General features: G+C 40.2%; 1 protein-coding gene across 2 annotated transcripts in view; it reads left to right on the top strand.

Annotated features, from left to right (window-relative positions):
* Positions 1-3,620: 3,620 nt before the first annotated feature.
* Positions 3,621-21,274, top strand: part of arglu1a (arginine and glutamate rich 1a) — a 30,803-nt gene continuing 13,149 nt past the window's right edge. The window contains exons 1-4 of one of the 2 annotated variants that reach the window (XM_061926293.2): positions 3,621-4,169; positions 9,410-9,457; positions 11,920-12,145; positions 18,473-18,556. In XM_061926293.2, the coding sequence (XP_061782277.1) occupies positions 3,841-4,169; positions 9,410-9,457; positions 11,920-12,145; positions 18,473-18,556 (687 nt within the window). In that variant the 5' untranslated portion in view covers positions 3,621-3,840. The remainder of the gene's footprint in view (positions 4,170-9,409; positions 9,458-11,919; positions 12,146-18,472; positions 18,557-21,274) is intronic. The other variant, XM_061926294.2, reaches the window with a different exon arrangement.

The raw sequence follows: 21,274 nt of genomic DNA, 5'->3' as shown, positions 1-21,274 counted from the left end.
AATCCATAAAGATTAAAAAAACAACAACAACCATTGGAAATTAAATATATACAAAATATTATACTTATATTATAAATGTATATAACATTAAAAATAAGAGAGGGTGTATACTATATATACTCTAAATATATATTTACACTGCGACTTGTCCAGGGTGTACCCCGCCTTCCACCCGATTGCAGCTGAGATGCACCCCCCGCGAACCCGACAGGGACAAGCGGTAGAAAATGGATGGATGGAACATATAAAATACTTATATTATACACGTATATAACAATAAACATAAGAGAGGGTGTATAGTATATATACTATAAATATATACAACCCTGTTTCCATATGAGTTGGGAAATTGTGTTAGATGTAAGTATAAACGGAATACAATGATTTGCAAATCCTTTTCAACCCATATTCAATTGAATGCACTACAAAGACAAGATATTTGATGTTCAAACTCAGAAACTTTCTTTTTTTTTTGTTGCAAATAATAATTAAGTTAGAATTTCATGGCTGCAACACGTGCCAAAGTAGTTGGGAAAGGGCATGTTCACCACTGTGTTACATGGCCTTTCCTTTTAACAACAATCAGTAAACGTTTGGGAAATGAGGAGACACATTTTTTAAGCTTCTCAGGTGGAATTCTTTCCCATTCTTGCTTGATGTACAGCTTAAGTTGTTCAACAGTCCGGGGGTCTCCGTTGTGGTATTTTAGGCTTCATAATGCGCCACACATTTTCAATGGGAGACAGGTTTGGACTACAGGCAGGTCAGTCTAGTACCCGCACTCTTTTACTATGAAGCCACGTTGATGTAACACATGGCCTGGCATTGTCTTGCTAAAATAAGCAGGGGCGTCCATGGTAACGTTGCTTGGATGGCAACATATGTTGCTCCAAAACCTGTATGTACCTTTCAGCATTAATGGTGCCTTCACAGATGTGTAAGTTACCCATGTCTTGGGCACCAATACACCCCCATACCATCACAGATGCTGGCTCTTCAACTTTGCGCCTATAACAATCCGGATGGTTCTTTTCCTCTTTGGTCCGGAGGACACGACGTCCACAGTTTTCAAAAACAATTTGAAATGTAGACTCGTCAGACCACAGAACACTTTTCCACTTTGTATCAGTCCATCTTAGATGAGCTCAGGCCCAGCGAAGCTGACGGCTTTTCTGGGTGTTGTTGATAAACTGTTTTCGCCTTGCATAGGAGAGTTTTAACTTGCACTTACAGATGTAGCGACCAACTGTAGTTACTGACAGTGGGTTTCTGAAGTGTTCCTGAGCCCATGTGGTGATATCCTTTACACACTGATGTCGCTTGTTGATGCAGTACAGCCTGAGGGATCGAAGGTCACGGGCTTAGCTGCTTACGTGCAGTGATTTCTCCAGATTCTCTGAACCCTTTGATGATATTATGGACCGTAGATGGTGAAATCCCTAAATTCCTTGCAATATCTGGTTGAGAAAGGTTTTTCTTAAACTGTTCAACAATTTGCTCACGCATTTGTTGACAAAGTGGTGACCCTCGCCCCGTCCTTGTTTGTGAATGATTGAGCATTTCATGGAATCTACTATCTACCATCCGGATTGTTATAGGCGCAAAGTTGAAAAGCCAGCATCTGTGATGGTATGGAGGTGTATTAGCAGTGTTGGGACTAATGCGTTACAAAGTAACGCGTTACTGTAACGCCGTTAGTTTCGGCGGTAACTAGTAATCTAACGCGTTATTTTTTTTTATTCAGTAATTTAGTTACCGTTACTACATGATGCGTTACTGCGTTATTTTACGTTACTTTTGATGTAGTATCGGCTAGAAACAGAAGCGCTGCGGTGTCGTTCTTCTGAATCTTCCTCTGTCACAAGCCGGAGAGAAGAAAAGAGGCGCGGTCTATGTGTGTGTGTGTGTGTGTGGGTGTGGGGAGGGGATGACGCACACACGCGGTTTGATATATGAAACAAAAAAAAAAGTTGTTGGCACGTTCAGTCCACACACAGCGTGGTCATGGCGAGCGTAGTAACGGAGGAGCTTGAACGTCCCCGCCATTGAATCGGTGTGTTTATAAGTGCAGACTCGGTTGTGCAAAACAAGGGTTTTAAACACATGCTGAATGTGCTTGAACCACGTTACGACATCCCGTCGCGCACCCACTTCAGCAATAAGATTGTGCCAGATCTTTATGAGCAGGAGAAGAAAAAACTATCCCGAGCATCATCTGTTGCGCTCATGACAGACGGGTGGACGTCCAGCGGAACTATAAGCGCTCACTTCATCACAGCAGACTGGGAGATGAGAAGACACGCCCCCTCTACGAGAGTCACCTTGCGCAGGTACTGACACAAGCAGTGGAGGAATGGAAGATAAAGATATCCCAGTCACACGTGATAATGCCAAAAATCAAATAATTACAGAGAATGAGGCAGGACTGGGACCACAGATAGGTGCTTTGCACATGTAGTGAATTTGGCATCACAGAAGGGAATCTCAGTCAATAGGATGGAGCGCCTCTTTGGGAGGATCAGGAAGGTTTCTTACTTCCACCCAAGCACAACAGCTGCTCATGTGCTTAAGACAAAGCAAGAAATGCTAAAGCTGCCTGCTCATACATGATGTCCCAACGAGGTGGAACTCCACTTATGATATGTGGGAGCAGCAGGCAGCTATATACTCTGCATTGACCCACAACACTCTGAAGACAAATGTCACCCTGTCTGATGATGATGTGAGAGTGGCAGGTGAGGTCCTCCAAAAGTGTTCCATCTCTACTGAGCACTGAAACTTCACCATCTGTGTCAATGATCCTGCCACTGAAAACAAGTATTCTACAATCCATGGCTCCAAGTGTGGAAGACAGCAGCATCACTCCAGATGTCAGGCTTTATGTGATGTGCCTTCTTATGTTGCACTTTAACTTGTTTTTTATTCATGGTCATTGGTCCAAGTTTAAAGAAAGGAGGAATGCCTTTTTATGTTGCACTGTTTTTCATTAATTATGTTAAAAGGAAAATAAAAATGTATGTCAAGTTGATCAACAGATTGTAGTATTCTCCAGTGCAATAACAGTACTGAAATGAAGGCAAAAAGGGCATTAATGGGAGCTTTAAAAAAAAAAGAAGAAAAAAAGAAGTAACTAAATAGTTACTTTTCACAGTAACGCATTACTTTTTGGTGTAAGTAACTGAGTTAGTAACTGAGTTACTTTTGAAATAAAGTAACTAGTAACTGTAACTAGTTACTGGTTTTCAGTAACTAACCCAACACTGTGTATTAGTGCCCAAGTCATGGGTAACTATGAGTTTGAACATCAAATATCTTGTCTTTGTAGTGCATTCAATTAAATATGGGTTGAAAAGGATTTGCAAATCATTGTGTTCCGTTTACATTTACATCTAACACAATTTCCCAACTCATATGGAAACGGGGTTTGTATAACAATAATAAAACATTATAAAATACATTATTTACAAGAAATAACTGACCCTGTTACGTATATTTAATTTCCAATGGTTGTTGTTGTTTTTTTTAATCTCTATGGATTACTGTTATTTACCATTTGTGTTCAGAAAGGTTGCGCAATCCCGAGGACAGCCGAAACAAACCGAGTGCCGCAGTGCATGACGGGAAACCCGTCTTCGTCAAGTCGCCATCTTGGCTTGTTGTAAGCTAGTAGGGCAAACAATCTCGTTCAGTGACAATTTATGCTAAATCATAACTGGTACGTGAGTCCTGGTTCTACTTTTAAGAAATAATAATCATTGAATAAGGAGCCTGTGTGTAGGTAAGATACTGATCACGCACAAGCGACTGATCCTAATAGTTGGTTAAAGAGTGGTCATCATCATGGGCCGCTCTCGAAGCCGAAGCTCATCCCGGTCCAAGCACTCCAAAAGCAGCAAGCACAGCAAGAAGAGGAGCCGCTCGCGATCCAGAGACAGGGAGAGATCTAAAAAAAGGTCCAAGTCAAAAGAAGCGAAGAGGAACCGGCGCCGAAATTCTCGTTCCCGGTCTCGGTCCGCCACAACCTCGGCTCGCCGGGAAAGGGCTCCTCCGTCCCCTCCGGAGCGCATGGATATCTTCGGCCGGACGTTAAGCAAGAGAAATGCCCTCGACGAGAAGCAGAGGAAGGAGGAGGAAGAAAGGAAAGCGGAGATGGAGCGGCAAAGAAAGATGTGAGTATTTCACCGGAGATTAATCAACACTCACATTACACGTAAGCTAACATGCTAAGTTAGCTCTAGCACCTGACAATGTGTGTCCAAAAGGCGACCCCAGGGGTCGTTTTTGTCCCCAAGCTCCTTTATCAGTGGCCCTCGGCATATTGCAGAAATACAATTATTCATTACTAGGGAGGTTTATGAGTAGACATTCCATTAGTTTGCGCTCTCACCTACAATACAAAGCCAATAAGTGATATCTTCGCATATATTGAGCTAAAATCTATGGTGGGTCAAATGGGACAAAATAAACTAAATACATAGTTTTCACGCCCGACTGATTTCCCATGATGCTCCGCGCGATCCGCCATTTTGAAAGGCAAGCGCACCGGTACAACATCAGCAAATTCATATATACGAACCCGTTCACAAACGTATGCATAATGGCCGAGAAACCAGCAAAAAAGAAGTATAAAGAAGGCTTGGACAACCAGACGTTGGAAAGATACAACCAGAAGACACAATGCATAGGCGTTGACCCGTACGAAGTGCCGAAACAAAGTTTCACGTATGACCACAAATGCCTCCCGGCCATAACGTACATAGACATTTTGAACTACCTCGTCAATTACACCAGTGCCTATACAATGGAGGAATTGAGGGCATTCAAGTCTCTGGAGGCATACAACCAGTTTATTAACGGATGGGTCAGCGACGTTAAAAGCATGACTGCAAACGAGAAAGTGCTTGTAGTGGGCAGGGTATGTATATATAACGTACATTAAAACCATGTGTTTAGCGAGGACACGTCGGACTCCTTAGGATAAGGGGAGTCTGCCCAAGCCTGTCCTCTCCCATCCACTTATATTTATTTATATATGTGATAAATTTGTTAATTTATTCAATTTGTTAGTTTTGATAATGCCCAACTGAAGAGTATAAAATATAATTCATACAACAATACATCGTTCTAAAATGTTTAATAAACAGATTGAGACGTAATCCTACCTGTTACAAAGTGATCAGAACATATTTTGGAATGTTGAGATGGCTCCTCTTTCCTGTTGATGCTTGCCAACCACAAGCGTCGTCTCTCCTCGCTGATTTTCCTTGTCTGTTCTCCTTCGTTGTGTCTAATTTTAGGAATACTGAAAAATCCTCGCTGCACTGATCCATCCCGTCGATTTGTACATCCATTCACCCAACAGGAAATAACCATTATGCGCCTTTCACCAGTGTTTGCTCGAAGCTATTGTCAATAATCGTGAAGCGTGTCAACTAGGCCAGGTGTGTTTTGTTTGCCTCCCAAGATGGCGGATGACCCGGGATAACCCGGATGTGTGACGTCACGTAAACACCATGTATACATATTTTAAGTACTTACTTAAGTTAAAGTTAGTTAAAGTACCAATGATTGTCACACACACACTAGGTGTGGTGAAATGTGTCCTCTGCATTTGACCCATCCCCTTGTTCCACCTCCTGGGAGGTGAGGGGAGCAGTGAGCAGCAGCGGTGGCCGCGCTCGGGAATCATTTTGGTGATTTAACCCCCAATTTCAACCCTTGATGCTGAGTGCCAAGCAGGGAGGTAATGGGTCCCATTTTTATAGTCTTTGGTATGACTCGGCCGGGGTTTTGAACTCACGACCTACTTAAATGTGTCATTAAGTATGAGTGGAAATAAATACAACGTGTCATTAGTGTAGAACTACATTTAATTAGTTATTGATTTCATTATTTTACGATTTAGATAATTATTTTAATAATTTCACAAATTAAATATTTATTCAATGATTCCCGGGCGCGGCCACCGCTGCTGCTCACTGCTCCCCTCACCTCCCAGGGGGTGAACATGGGAATGGGTCAAATGCAGAGAGTAATTTCACCACACCTAGTGTGTGCGTGTGACTATCATTGGTACTTTAACTTTAATTATTTCAAGAACCTGTGTGTCAACGCTTCATGTATTTTATTTGTCAAATTCAGCCATCAAAGTCAGTGGGTGGGTCTAACAGGAATCTGGTCCAATGATTGGTTTGGACTGAAGCCTGAAACTTTGGAATCCTTTAAAGGGGAACTGCACTGTTTTTGGAATTGTGCCAATCGTTCACAATCAATATGAAAGACATGATAGCGGATGTATTTTTCTTAATGCATTCTAACTCGTAAATAAATGTAAATAAGTCAGCTCACGATGGAGCCAATGAGAGGTCCTCTATTCTGACCATAAAACCCAATAAATAACCATCCAAAAACAGCCAACAATACTTATTTACATTTCACGACCCTAGTGTGTGAATGTGAGTGTGAATGTTGTCTATCTGTGTTGGCCCTGTGATGAGGTGGCGACTTCTCCAGGGTGTATCCCGCCTTCCGCCCGAATACAGCTGAGATAGGCTCCAGCGACCCCGAAAGGGACAAGAGGTAGAAAATGGATGGATGGACTTGAATATTACTATATTGAATAGTAGTTTGACGAATCAAATCAATTAATTAATTGCTAACACATAGGTTCATGAATCATTGGATCATGAAATAATAAATTAAATCATTAAATATTGTAATAATTGAATATTCTTTTACATTTAACATTTTAATGACAAATTTCATAACACATATATGAATGTAATTCATATATTACACAATTAAAGGAGAACTGCACTTTAAAAAAAAATAAATGTACCTATCGTTCACAATCCTTATGAGAGACAAGACGATGAAAGGTTTTTTTTTGCATTCTAATTTGAAATAATCGGCTCGTTATATTACGGTACTTTAATTTGTTTTCGAGTTAAAAAAACCCAATCATATTTACAAGGTTTGGCGGTAATATAAATGTTGTGGCGGCGCGCTACATTCAACTACCGTATTTTCCGTACTATAAGGCGCACCGGATTATTAGCCGCACCTTCAATGAATTACATATTTCATAACTTTGTCCACCAATAAGCCGCCCCGGACTATAAGCCGCGCCTACGCTGCGCTAAAGGGAATGTCAAAAAAACAGTCAGATAGGTCAGTCAAACTTTAATAATATATTAAAAACCAGCGTTCTAACAACTCTGTTCACTCCCAAAATGTACGCAAATGTGCAATCACAAACATAGTAAAATTCAAAATAGTGCAGAGCAATAGCAACATAATGTTGCTCGAACGTTAATGTCACAACACACAAAATAAACATAGCGCTCACTTTCTGAAGTTATTCTTCATTCGTAAATCCTTCGTCTTCGGTGTCCGAAGTGAAAAGTTGGGCAAATTTACGATCCACTGGCAGATGTTGGCGTCGTCTGGCGCTGCCTCCTCGTCTTAGTGAAGGTGTGTTCGCCTTCTGTCTTCCATTGTTCCCACGCAGTTAGCAGTCTAGCTTCGAATGCCCTGTTGACACCAATATCTAGCGGCTGGAGGTCTTTTGTCAATCCACCCGGAATGACGGCGAGTATTGAATTAAGCGCGTAAGCGTGTCTCTCAATGTGCTGTTATGAGCTAGCAAATATAACAACTACACTACCCAGCATGCAACGATAGTTACGAGCATGCGCGGTAGCCCTGAGAAGCGATGTTGTATGCTGGGAGTTCGAATGTGGTTATGAGCACGCTGTGAGAAAACGTTGAGAACTCAGTTAACACGCCTCGTCTGCATTATTTATAATTAGACAGACAACACACTTAATAGGAGCCATTTTGGGGTCTTTACATAAACACACAAATGGAAATGAAACGTCACATATCCCAGCATGCACCGCGCGCTTCTTCTACGGGGAAAAAAGATGGCGGCTGTTTACCGTAGTTGCGAGACCTAAACTTTATGAAAATGAATCTTAATATTTATCCATATATAAAGCGCACCGGGTTATAAGGCGCACTGTCAGCTTTTGAGAAAGTTTGTGGTTTTTAGGTGCGCCTTATAGTGCGGAAAATACGGTACATTAAGGGGAAACCCTGAGTTGTAATAACAAGCATGGTGGGCTGCATATATCACGATCAATATTATGGTGACTCATTTGATGGACTGTTTGTTCTAGCTGGCCAGGGACTTTTTTATGTTTCATTTTGAGTAAGCACAGCATTTCTGTTGGCATAGCTTGGCTCCAAGTGCCACATTTGCAGCGTCTCGTCACGCCGACTTCACTCTCTCGGCTTCCGTCTGTTTCAACGTTTCACCCTTACTTTGAGCTCGCTACTATAAGCAGCAGTTCATCCTCCGTATATTCAGGTTAAAAAAGATAAGGTTCTGAATCCTCACTTGTCCAAAAATAGTCGTCTTTGTCGTCTGTTACCAAATCTGCCATTATTATAACACCTGCGTTTGTTTCCGGAAGAAGGAACTTATTTGTTGCTGGAAGTCAGAAATGTGCTGCTATGGAAACGGAAATCAATGTGCTGAGGAAATAAGGTCCGGTATTGCTTAAAATTACCAAAATACGGTAAATATTGAACATATTACATATTGTTATGAATGTGTCTGTTACTACATTATATGAATATTTGCACTCTGTATATAAAATGTTGTGAATGCTACGATGGTGACTCCCATTAGCTGCACCTTGCAAGCGTTTTTTATCATCTTTAAAATCCTAACATCGCTCTTAATGATTGTGAACGATGAGCAAAATGTATTTAAAAAAAAGTGCAATTCCCCTTTAAGTAATTGCTTGAATACTTATTCAGTAAATTGTGTCCCATTTGACCATCTTTAAGAATCATCCATTACATTTCATTCAGTATAAAAAGAAGAAGCTCTATTGAATACAGGCTGACAATCGGAAATCAAATTTCAATCACATTATAGTGGCAAAATAGGATTATTTACCCGAATCTTCAATCTTAGTCGGAATATAAGCATTTTGGGTTAGTAAAAATCGTTTACGAATGCTTTTGTTAACACTCAATAAACACAATCGTTTTTCATTAGTAATCAGCCTGTGGTGGGCCAACCACGGCATAGAGTGTCTTGTGATAAATGGCCGAAACACCCAATGATGTCGGGGAACACAACTGAAGATGTGTCGTACTGGTGGCACCATGTGATTATTGCCAAGTTCCACCCCACCCAAGACCGAGTAGTGCGAAAACCACAACAATTTATTTTCCTGAGAAATAATCTAATCTGTTGCAGACTCCCACAAACATGAACACAAAACACATTTTACAAAGAATAGGCATATTTTGCTTGCAGAAAACAATGCAAAATACATATACATGATCAAATGAAATGGATGAATATTTAACATCAATTTTACTTTTATTAAAGACTCTTGTTGGGGAAGACGCCAAGGAACAGAGAGGGAGGAGGGGAGAGGTACCGTTGTATTTTTCTATGAGTTTTTTCTTGAAATCCAGTAGTGTTTTTCCACACAGTACTGATCATTATGGCAAAACAAATTATCACTGTTAATTGTTTCACATCTTCCGTTCTCGATTTATTTTACACTTTTTTTTAAATGTACATTTTTAATCTGCCAGTTTTAAAGCATCTGTACTAAAATCTAAATCAACTTTTTATTATTAACATTCTGATTAAATAACAAAGCCAATAAAAAACAGATGAACATGGAATAGATGAATTAGTAATATTTTGAATTTTTACAATAACACATGTAGAAATATATAAAACAGTTAATGAGTGTTTGTGCAGGAATGCAAGACACAAAATAAACCATGTCTCGTCAGGGATAATAAAAATGTTTTAAAATGTAAGTGTTAGCATTTTCAAATTATGATGCTACATACGCTGCTAACATCATTGCTACTTTCAAATGTGCATCATCATTAATAGCAGTACAGATTAGCTACGTTCCACTAGTAGCAGCTAAACTGCTATTGCTATATCTACCTTTGTAGACTCGGCTCACATCTTAATGCTTTTATGTAGTACTTTTTCAACACTTTGGCCACCCAAACTACCGTCACGCAATCGTCGTCGAGTGAAGACAAATAACATCCACAAGTGGAGCGGTGAAACGTCAACTTGGATTTGGCTGTAGTCGTGAACATTTCCACCATGATTCATCAAGTTAATATGCTCACAGCTGATCAGGACCATGATCAACCTGAAATTGATCACGATTATATAATCGCCGAGCCCCACTCGCAACTTTATTTGGTCCCATAAGGGATTACTTTGCAGTTGTACTCAAAGAAGCACAGATAAACACCAAAGTGTGGGATTCTTTGTTTGGGTACTCGATTCTGCAGAGTGGTTTTCTGACAAATTAAAGTTTGTTTTGCGCAATGTTTGGCCTAGCTGTATGATAACAGACAAAAACAGAGCCATGTTTTGGCTGAAGATTTTTGCCGAAAACAACTAATTGGTGATTGCCCCCAAAGTCCTGATTGTGTAAAGCCCAGTCCCAATACATTGTCCAGTGTGCCATGCATGGTTGCCAATGTTAATATTTATTTATTCTTTATGCATTAAAATTATTAATTGATTTTTATATAACTTAATTACCTTATATAAACTTTAAAAAATATACCGTACTTTTCGGAGTATAAGTCGCTCCGTAGTACAAGTCGCACCGGCCGAAAATGCATAATAAAGAAGGAAAAAAACATATATACGTCGCACTGAAGTATAAGTCGCATTTCTGGGGGAAATGTATTTGATGAAACCCAACACCAAGAATAGACATTTGAAAGGCAATTTAAAATAAAAAAAGAATAGTGAACAACAGGCTGAATAAGTGTGCGTTATATGACGCATAAATAACCAACTGAGAACGTGCCTGGTATGTTAACGTAACGTATTATGGTAAGAGTCATTCAAATGATTCCCGGGCGCGACACCGCTGCTGCCCACTGCTCCCCTCACCTCCCAGGGGGTGAACAAGGGGATGGGTCAAATGCAGAGGACAAATTTCGCCACACCTTATGTGTGTGTGACAATCATTGGTACTTTAACTTTAACTATAACATATAGAACATGCTATACGTTTACCAAACAATCTGTCACTCCTAATCGCTAAATCCCATGAAATCTTATACGTCTAGTCTCTTACGTGAATGAGCTAAATAATATTATTTGATATTTTACGATAATGTGTTAATAATTTCACACATAAGTCGCTCCTGAGTATAAGTCGCACCCCCGTCCAAACTATGAAAAAAACTGTGATTTATAGTCCGAAAAATACGGTATATATTTTTTTTATAAATATATTCAAAATGGAAGAAAAACAAGATGAAGAACTGTAGTGTGACTCGGCTTTTCATTATGTTATTGTTTATTTTATTGCAAGGGTGTCCAAATTTAGGGCTGTATTGAGGAAATTAAACTTATATTCTTGACCTTTCATGTATTTGTTGCGGCCTGCCACGAAAACATTTGGCCCACCACAAACAGGTTTATCGGTTTCCTGTTAGGTGATGGTATGTGTCGTAACTGCTTCTTAAGACAGCTGATGCGCACCTGGTCTGCCAGAGAATAAAAAGACGTAGCAGGCAGGATCAGTGAGGCCAACATACCCACTTTCTTGCTATATTCTCACACCCATCTAGACATTAAAGGTGTGGCATTAAATGTAATTGTATTCAGATTAGGTGTACCAAGTTCCCACACTTTATTAAACATGAAAGAGCAATGTATTTGCACAGTAATCAATTAAATATAAATACTGTGCAATTTTTCATATTTGCCTTGTTTTCACGTAGAGTGAACTGTTTTAAGGCAATTTTCTGAAAGTAGTTTTTCTACTGTGTGATGTGCAACACAAATATGCAGACTTCAAAGAAGCTAATGAATTCAATTCATGTGTTTGTTAGTCGTCAGCAGGAGATAGAGGAAAAACTTATCGAAGAGGAGACAGCGCGCCGAGTGGAGGAGCTGGTGGCCAAGCGTGTGGAAGAAGAGCTGGAGAAGCGTAAGGACGAGATAGAGCGGGAGGTGCTGCGACGCGTTGAGGAGGCAAAGCGCATCATGGAGAGACAGTTGCTGGAGGAGCTGGAAAGGCAGCGGCATGCTGAGTTGGCAGCACAGAAGGCCAGAGAGGTAACACTCGGTCGTTTGGAACGCAGTCCCTCCTTTCCCTCCATCCTTTCCGCATCCTTCTGGTCAACTTCTCCAACTTTATGTGGAGAAGCTGTACTAGGAGGCCTTTATTTCTCAGCCATGGTACAATTCTCACTGCCCTTGGGGCAATCGAACATGGGTTTCCACCAAATAGTACATTAGGCTTTGAGTTGGTAATTTGCTCTTCTGTTGTCAAAGTTTGTTAAGGAAATCTCACTGCTCTGTGCCATTTGACTTTTTGGCTTCCCTAATTAGCCACTATAGACACTCATTCATTACCGTCATTAAATACCTAATTTCCTGTGTGGACAACTTGATTAGAGGGCGTACAGCCCGCTGTTGTGAATGCCTTCTCCAATCTCTGATCAACACTTTCATGAAGTTGACTGTTATAAAAATGACACATGGATTATTTTCAGTTCTTAACACTCTCCTTCTCTTTTTGATTACCATTGTTTAGTAGCAATGAAAGGAAGCCAACAAGCTAAATATTCAACAAGCCTTATGGCTGGTCCTTAAATGGTGCCACCGGAAAACACTGCCCCTTGTGTTTAGACGGAGTATTGCACGACACATGTACAACTCCTTGGTAGAACTTTGAAAGGTTCACAATGGTATCAAAAAGGGACGGGCGGGCGTACCCAGAAGCATAAACCACCCATTGTAAACCCTTTGTGGCAACTTTGATGTCCTATTGGGCGGAATTGGGTTTTTCTCAACTCTAAAGTTGTGTTAGTAAGTATTAGCCTACAAAGTGAAAGCATATACCGTAAACAGAAAAGTGACTTAATTGGACGGAACATTAGGCCAGTGTCATTAAATCCCATTATGGTGTACACAGCCAGCGTCCTCTGCAGTGGAATTTTGTGTTTTGCACAACTAGGGCTATTTTCCCCCCAAGTTCGTAAGTTTGGCAAAATATATACACTGATGAATGTGGGATTAATAAAGTCTACAGAAGATTTATAATGGGGAGTGGACCAAAATCCCAACTTCAAGAGAGCTTGGCGCAGAAAAAGTTATTGGCAAGCACAAAAATTAAGCCAAGTCAAATACTTCCTTTCTGCAATCCAATACAAATTAATTTATTATATTTTAATAATTGTCAGCCGGGGATCAAATCATTTCTTGTGGTGTATACACCAGAACTCCAAAATAAAAAAATATCCCTGCCTAAGTAAAAGGATGTTTGATCTTTCCAAAGATCACAGTTGCTTTGCATCATTCATCATTTACTTTGACCCGGACTGTGAGGATTGTACCATGGTATGAAGAGTCTTTTTTTTATGTTTAAATAAAACACTACTATATTACAATTAGAGGTCCAGTACTTCTAGAGTGAGATACGTACTACAGTACTTGGACTTTTTCAGTAACCCAAAGTACATCTCTCCAGTTAAAATTGTTAACCATACAGTTTCTACACTAAAAGGTCCCTAATGTTACCACTCCTTATGTTCACATTTCCTGTCCCACTACAGACGTATACCGTATTTTTCGGAGTATAAGTCGCACCGGAGTATAAGTCGCACCTGCCGAAAATGCATAATAAAGAAGGAAAAAACATATATAAATCGCACTGGAGCCCGGCCAAACTATGAAAAAAACTGCGACTTATAGTCCGAAAAATACGGTAAATAGACCTGTTTTCTTATGCTTTTCTTTTTTTTTAATGACAAAGCATTTAGCCCCTTTTCCATCAAGTATCCAGAAACATTTAGTTTTGGTAATTGGAGTTCTTGGCACTTAAAGGTTCCTGGGGGTCATTGTTGTTGTTTTTTTCGTTCGCACAGAAATATACCACCACAAATGACCTACATCAGGTTATATTGCGTATTCCTGACCGACAGTACTGCTCTTTTGCAGTTATTTACCTCGATGTCTGTTATTGCTTGAGACCTGTGCTCGCTTACAACAGCCTCGGCGGGTTGTGTCTGAAAGTGCATTATAGAAAACAAACGTCATATTTTTACTTACTTTATGCGTCAGTATACAAGATTAGCCCTTAGCAAATGGCTAACTTTGCTGCAAGTTGATCCTTAACGAGCAAAACATTAGCACGATATAATGGTAACGTTGCAGCATTTAAAGTTACAGTAACAAAGTATCTATTCACATTTAGTCAATTAGTCGTCCACTTCTTACAGAACGTTATTATATCGCAAATTAAACAGAGCCTAAACCCATACTTTTTTGTGTGGTACTGTTTTGTAACGCAACGTACAAATGTTAAAGGTGCCACATGTAGTAATGTGGCCAGAAATGGTACTGCAATCACGGTCAAAATTCTGTAGTCCCCTCCCACTTTCCATGACTGAGGTTGCCAGATACGCAGCCAAATCCGAATCTTACTCCAAGGAACTTCAAATGGCAATCGACGAGTCCAACGCTGTAGGTTTGTCTTGTTTATGCTTCTTGCAAGATGGTTTACTAAGTAATTATGCCACATTTGACTAATGTCGATTAGCCAAATGTATTTGTAAAGTCACGCAGCAATATTTTAGTCGGCAGTCGGGACAGATTGTTGACATTACCCTGCTAAAATGTCTAGTTTGACCGCACGGACCACCATCGAAATATGTTATGTATAATAATATATTCTATATCACATAGGCCTACTTTGATGGCATGCCAAAGCCAACAGTAAAAGTTTCGCCACATTTCGTTCAGCAAAACTCCATGTTGCATCCAACCTGACGCACTGCATTCTCTTCCATTTACGCACATCTTTCAGTGCAGAGTGCGATTCTATGAGCCAACCCACGTTACGCATAAACCACGTTACGCATAAATCATATTGCCTACTACCATGTCAATACACAAAGTAGAAAATTGTTATATGTACTGCATTGTATTGTGCCAAGCAAATACCACCTCATATGTGCCTGATGCACATACAGTACCAGAAACCGCAATTAGCCGTGCTAATGTTAGAACGCATTTCCTCAGCGTATCAGCATATTGAGAACAACACTACCCATAATCAACATAGGTTTTATTTCTCGAAAATATATTTTGCCCTATCAGTTGGATGACACATCGACATACAGGCAAACAGGCATATATTTCCCCCGTTAGCCTATATGTTGATGTGTCATTGACCGGGCTAGCATGCTAAGCATTCGTTGCACAGACATACTAGTTTCGTTAGACAAGATCATAGACTGTATTGGACAATCATTTCGCCACACCTACTGTGTGTGTGACAATCATTGGTACTTTAACTTCTTTTTTTTTATATAGTTTACATACGAAATGTCCATTTCCATTTATTAAAAGTAATAAGAAAACGTAAATGCCTTACTTAACTATCAAGGATGAAATTAGCAAGTTTGGCGTCAGATGAAAAAAATCTTCTCCGCCTTCAATCGTCTCCATCTTTCAAAGGCATCCCCAACACAAATCCTTGTTTTGTTCCTGGCTTTGTCATGAATAAGTTGAGAATCTAAACGAGGCCTTTTAGATTCACTAAGGTCTGACATGTTTAGTAACTTTACCAGTGGCAGTAGCTAGACGAAGGTGGCGGTGCGTAACTGGCAACCTGGATGTGACACACCCACGGACTTTCTAATTGGTCAAAGGGTGGAGGGCGGGGCATCGAAATGAAAACAATAACAAGATTTCGGGGCTGTAAATCTAATTTTGAAATGAACATATCCCGGCTGAACTACCATTATCAGTTATAGAGGTGTTCGAAAACAACATGATTTATTAATGCCTTTTAACATATCAGAGCCTTCTAATGATGACTTGACATGAAATTTCTACATATGGCACCATAGAGCCCTTTTCCACTGTGGCGGTTTTACGACTTTCTATTGTAAAGGCACCACAGAGGTGCCGAACTGTGGATGTAATTTTTTTATTTTTTTGGTGTTCACACCACGCCGCAAGTTTGCTTGGCTGATTTCTGAACGGTTTACATAATGAAGTGCTGGAGGTGTTGCCTCAAGTAGGTACTCACATGTTATCTTTATTTACAGCTTTTTTGTTGTAAATATAAGCGATAAATGTCATATTGCCATCCACTTAAACTACGTTTGCACTGCAGGCCAAAGTGACGCAAATCCAATTTTTTTTAAATGTAATATTTTTCCAGCTGACTTTAGTTTACAAGTAAAATGTTATCTTTTATCAGACTCCAATATAAACGCGCACAGACACCGATGTGGCCCCGACGTAACTTGCATGTGCAGTTAGATAAAGTGAAAACAAAGGAAGTTGACCAGATGCCATAAATGAACAAGGAAGTCACTATGACATAAGAAAACATGGACGCCAAAGAGCAGCCTTTTGGTGGGTTTGTGCTGTGGCTGTTGTGTACAGGAACTAGGCAGACGATGGAAAACAACTGCAGAGGAGGAAGAAGGAAATTGCAAATTGCATTCCTGCGCACACGAATGACGTAGCTCGACCAAAGATGACGTAAAAGTTCAGGTCGCATTGCGGTTGAGACTGCAGTCACATTTGGAAAGATTAGATTCCAAACGGAGTCTGGCTAGCGCCTGATGTGGCCCAAATCTGATGCGAATATAAATTCCAGATTTGAAGCACTTTAAGATATATAAACATCCGATCTGTGTCACTTTAGGGCAAATAAATCTAATTTGGTGTCCAGTGTAAGCAGGGCCTTAGAACTACAACTAATGATTTTTTTTATTAGTCAGCGATTAATTTTTTGGTTAGTTGACTTCGTAAACGATTATTAATTATGATCTGCCGTACACGTTTGAGTTTGACCATGAGCCAGCCACTTCATTTTAAGTCATTTCTAAAACCTTACACACACTAATAGCTGTGTTTTTGGAGGACCGGGGGTTTGGCTGGTCGTTTGCCAAATTCGGAATATAGAGAATGTTCAAAACAATGCTGTAGTTTAACTGCTCTTCAGATAATTCCTTGTTTTTAATTAATTAATAATTTGACCTAATAAACGTAATTGAATTGCGCAGCTGATGCTAATCTCCCTTTTGTTATTTTCTGATGGGATGGCCATGTGACGTAACGCTACCAAGGACAATAGAAAGTCAAACTGGTGTCTGTCCAACTGAACTAAATCTCCATCAGGACCAAGTTCACTACAGTGGAAAAGAGGTACTAAAGGTTACAAGAACGACCAATTTTAGTCGAAATTTAAATGGCAAAACACGCACAATTCCTTTGGAAAAGGGGCTTTTTGTTCTGTTATGGTTATCTTTACCACCAATTCCAAGTAACAATCCTTTTTCACCTTTAGATAAGACAAACAAATGTATAGCAGAAATGTTGCTATGACATGATTAGCTATCTTAGGTTTTGACATGTTTGTTTACATGAACTATTTTACACAGACAAGCTCACGTGGAAATGTACTATGTGTCTCACTCATGACTTCCTTCTTCTATAGGGCTGTTTGTAAAGATTGATATTGTTATTTTGTAACCACCTTCCTAACTAGCACTTGACCTGAGCTGGCCTGCAGCCTTTCAGCTCAACTGTGACTTGTGTCCTGTTCTGTAAGTGTTACCGTGGTCCGGGTCTCCTCGAACACACACAAACACCACTTTTGTGCTGTACTCTCTCCTTCACTCTGCTGTCATCTGGGGCTGTGACACTGCACAGAAACCTATAAACTAAACATGAGTGTGAGCTGTGGCTGCAGGCTAAGCAGTGCAGAAATCAGTTATAAAGAGGAATGCCGCAGGTGCGGTCTGGCAGAGTTCCCCCATACCTACCTACACACCCACCCCAGGAGCGCTTCTCTCTCTGCAGGGGCCACAGTCCGGACGAGACAGTAAATATTCAACTGTTTTATGCTGAACGCTTTCACCAGTTGTGTAGGTACACAGGCAAGGAACATGCGTAGGTATACATGCATCGGTGAGCCAAAACTATTCCCTATTTTATTTGTATCTTGTTATTATTGCTTAGGACAGATATTGTAAATATTTCTAGATTGTCTGTCACTGATATGTTTTTTGAGTGCGATGAGTGGGTTCCCCCTACACCCTTGTGTGAACTAGCTAATTATTTCACAATACTACAAAATGCCCCAAATGTGGTTACGCTTTTCTGGAACAACTATAGCGTGGGGGCTGGGGAGAGGTGTCCGCACTCTGTATTACAAACAATTTGAGCTGACTACAAAGCGTGCCACAGTGTGGTGTTGTGCAAGAGAACAAACTTCTCTGGTGTACGAAGTCAACTGAGTGTGCGTCTTGGTGGTGAGTGCGTGTGACAATGGACAGCATGTGAAAGTATGTGCACAAAGTATAGTGCACCTGTAGCCTGTTTGTGCGCTAACATGACACCGTGTCTCCCATCCAGGAAGAAGAAAAATCTAAGCGAGAGGAACTGGAAAAAATCTTGGAGGAGAATAACCGTAAAATCGCCGAGGCTCAGGTCAAGCTGGTATGTCCCCCACTATACTTTTGTTTACTTTTACTTTTGATGTCCTGATCACATGCATTGATGAACTCTTTAACTTATAACTTGCCACTTAAACATCCACACAAGGTCATTAAATCAAATATTGATTGTTCTTCACCTGTATGTCACCTTATTCGACCTAAAAGAAAACAGTTGAGCTCAGTGTTTCTCAAATTGTGGAGTGTTGTGGTGACGTGTCAGGGTAGTCGCATCGCGAGCTGCAGGGGAGATTTTAATTACTTTTGTGGACACTAGGGCTGGGCGATATGGACCAAAACTGATACCCCAGTATTTGTAGACCAAATATATACCGGTAACGGTATTTTGAACAAAACGTGCTAAGTGTTTAGTTTAAACTCAATGCCACATTACTATTACTATCAGTGTTCTGAAAATTACCGTATTTTCCGCACCATAAGGCGCCCTGGGTTAAAAGCCGCGCCTTCAATGAACGGCATATTTCAAAACTTTGTCCACCTATAAGCCGCCCGGTGTTGTAAGCCGCATCTAACTGCGCTAAAGGAATGTCAAAAAAAAAAGTCGGATAGGTCAGTCAAACTTTAATAATATATTAAAAACCAGCGTTCTAACAACTCTGTTCACTCCCAAAATGTACGCAAATGTGCAATCACAAACATAGTAAAATTCAAAATAGTGCAGAGCAATAGCAACATAATGTTGCTCGAACGTTAATGTCACAACACACAAAATAAACATAACGCTCACTTTCTGAAGTTATTCTTCATTCATAAATCCCTCGAATTATTCTCCTTCGTTGTCCGAATTGAAAAGTTGGGCGAATGTGGGATCCAAAATGTCGTCTGGCGCTGTCTCCCTGCCTCCCTGTCTTGGTGAACGTCACGTGTGTTCGCCTTCTGTCATCCACTGTTCCCACGCAGTTAGCAGTCTAGCTTCGAATGCCCTGTTGACACCAATATCTAGCGGCTGGAGGTCTTTTGTCAATCCACCCGGAATGACGGCGAGTATTGAATTAAGCGCGTAAGCGTGTCTCTTAATGTGATGTTATGAGCTAGCAAATATAACAACTACACTACCCAGCATGCAACGATAGTGACGAGCATGCGCGGTAGCCCTGAGAAGCGTTGTTGTATGCTGGGAGTTAGAATGTGGTTATGAGCACGCTGTGAGTAAACGTTGAGAACTCAGTTAACACGCCTCGTCTGCGTTATTTATAATTAGACAGACAACACACTTAATAGGAGCCATTTTGGGGTCTTTACATAAACACACAAATGGAAATGAAACGTCACATATCCCAGCATGCACCGCGCGCTTCTTCTACGGGGAAAAAAGATGGCGGCTGTTTACCGAAGTTGCGAGACCGAAACTTTATGAAAATGAATCTTAATATTTATCCATATATAAAGCGCACCGGGTTATAAGGCGCACTGTCAGCTTTTGAGAAAATTTGTGGTTTTTAGGTGCGCCTTATAGTGCGGAAAATACGGTACTTTTAAACAGTAATTTATTATAGTTACTTGTTACTTAACCAAAAAAGTAATTAGATTACTAATGGAATTACTTAATTACACTTAATAAGTGTAATCAATTACCAGAGGTGGGACCAAGTCATTGTTTTGCAAGTCACAAGTAAGTCTCAAGTCTTTGCCCTCAAGTCCGAGTCAAGTCCCGAGTCAAGACAGGCAAGCCCCGAGTCAAGTCCAAAGTCAAGACTGGAAAGTCTCAAGTCAAGTCCTAAGTCCTGCATTTTGAGTTTCGAGTCCTTTCAAGTCCTTTTAACCACAGACTAATATATTAACACAGATTGTGTATGCTTTTCAAACGCTGTATTTATTTATTAAAACAAGTGCATTTTAAATTGCAGGAAAGAAAATTGTGCTGACATTGCACTTTATAATAGCACTATTAACCAGTCATTTTAAACATTAACTCATTCCTTTACAGAACAAACACATTGAAAAATAAAGTGCAAATGTACTTATTTGTACAAAAGTGTTAACATTTAAAAAACATGACATATACGTGAACATAACAAAAAAGTTGTACTTTTTATATGTCAGGGCCCTATGCTGCATTGCATTTGCAAAAGACCAAATTAGCCAAGAGTCTGTCAGTCATTTGTGCACGATGGGGGTTAGTATGATGCCACCATGGCTGAAAACTCGCTCCACCGGAGCACTGGAGGCAGGCACTGCCAAGACTCTCATGGCCACTCGGAACAGTGAAGGAAGAGTCTTCATGTTCAATGCCCAGAACAAAAGGGGGGAGAGAGTTGTTTTGGGTTGGTGCACTACTTGTAAGTGTATCTTGTGTTTTTTATGTTGATTTAATTAAAAAAAGAAAGAAAAAAAAAAATTATTTCTTGTGCGGCCCGATACCAATCGATCCACGGACCAGTACCGGGCCGCGGCCCGGTGGTTGGGGACCACTGAGGTAAACAAACAACAGTATGTCAGAAAGCTAGCTAAAATGGTACACATATTCATAATATAGTATACATTTTAACTGACCTTTATTTTACTATTTTTGTCTTTTTTTAGGTGGCTAAAATACGCGGTGCTGCTGACCGCCGTCTAACGTTACGTGTGATATATTGACTAACGTAACCCTGCTTAAAAAAAATCACTGAACAAAAAGTATGAATAAGGTAGTGAACTGCAACAGATTCCCGTGTTTGCAATAACGTTATAACGTTAGCAGTGAGTTTACAGCCTCACT

Source organism: Nerophis lumbriciformis, linkage group LG31 (genome assembly GCF_033978685.3).
Source record: "Nerophis lumbriciformis linkage group LG31, RoL_Nlum_v2.1, whole genome shotgun sequence".
Lineage (NCBI taxonomy): Eukaryota > Metazoa > Chordata > Actinopteri > Syngnathiformes > Syngnathidae > Nerophis > Nerophis lumbriciformis.
This window is presented reverse-complemented; position numbering and strand designations above follow the sequence as displayed.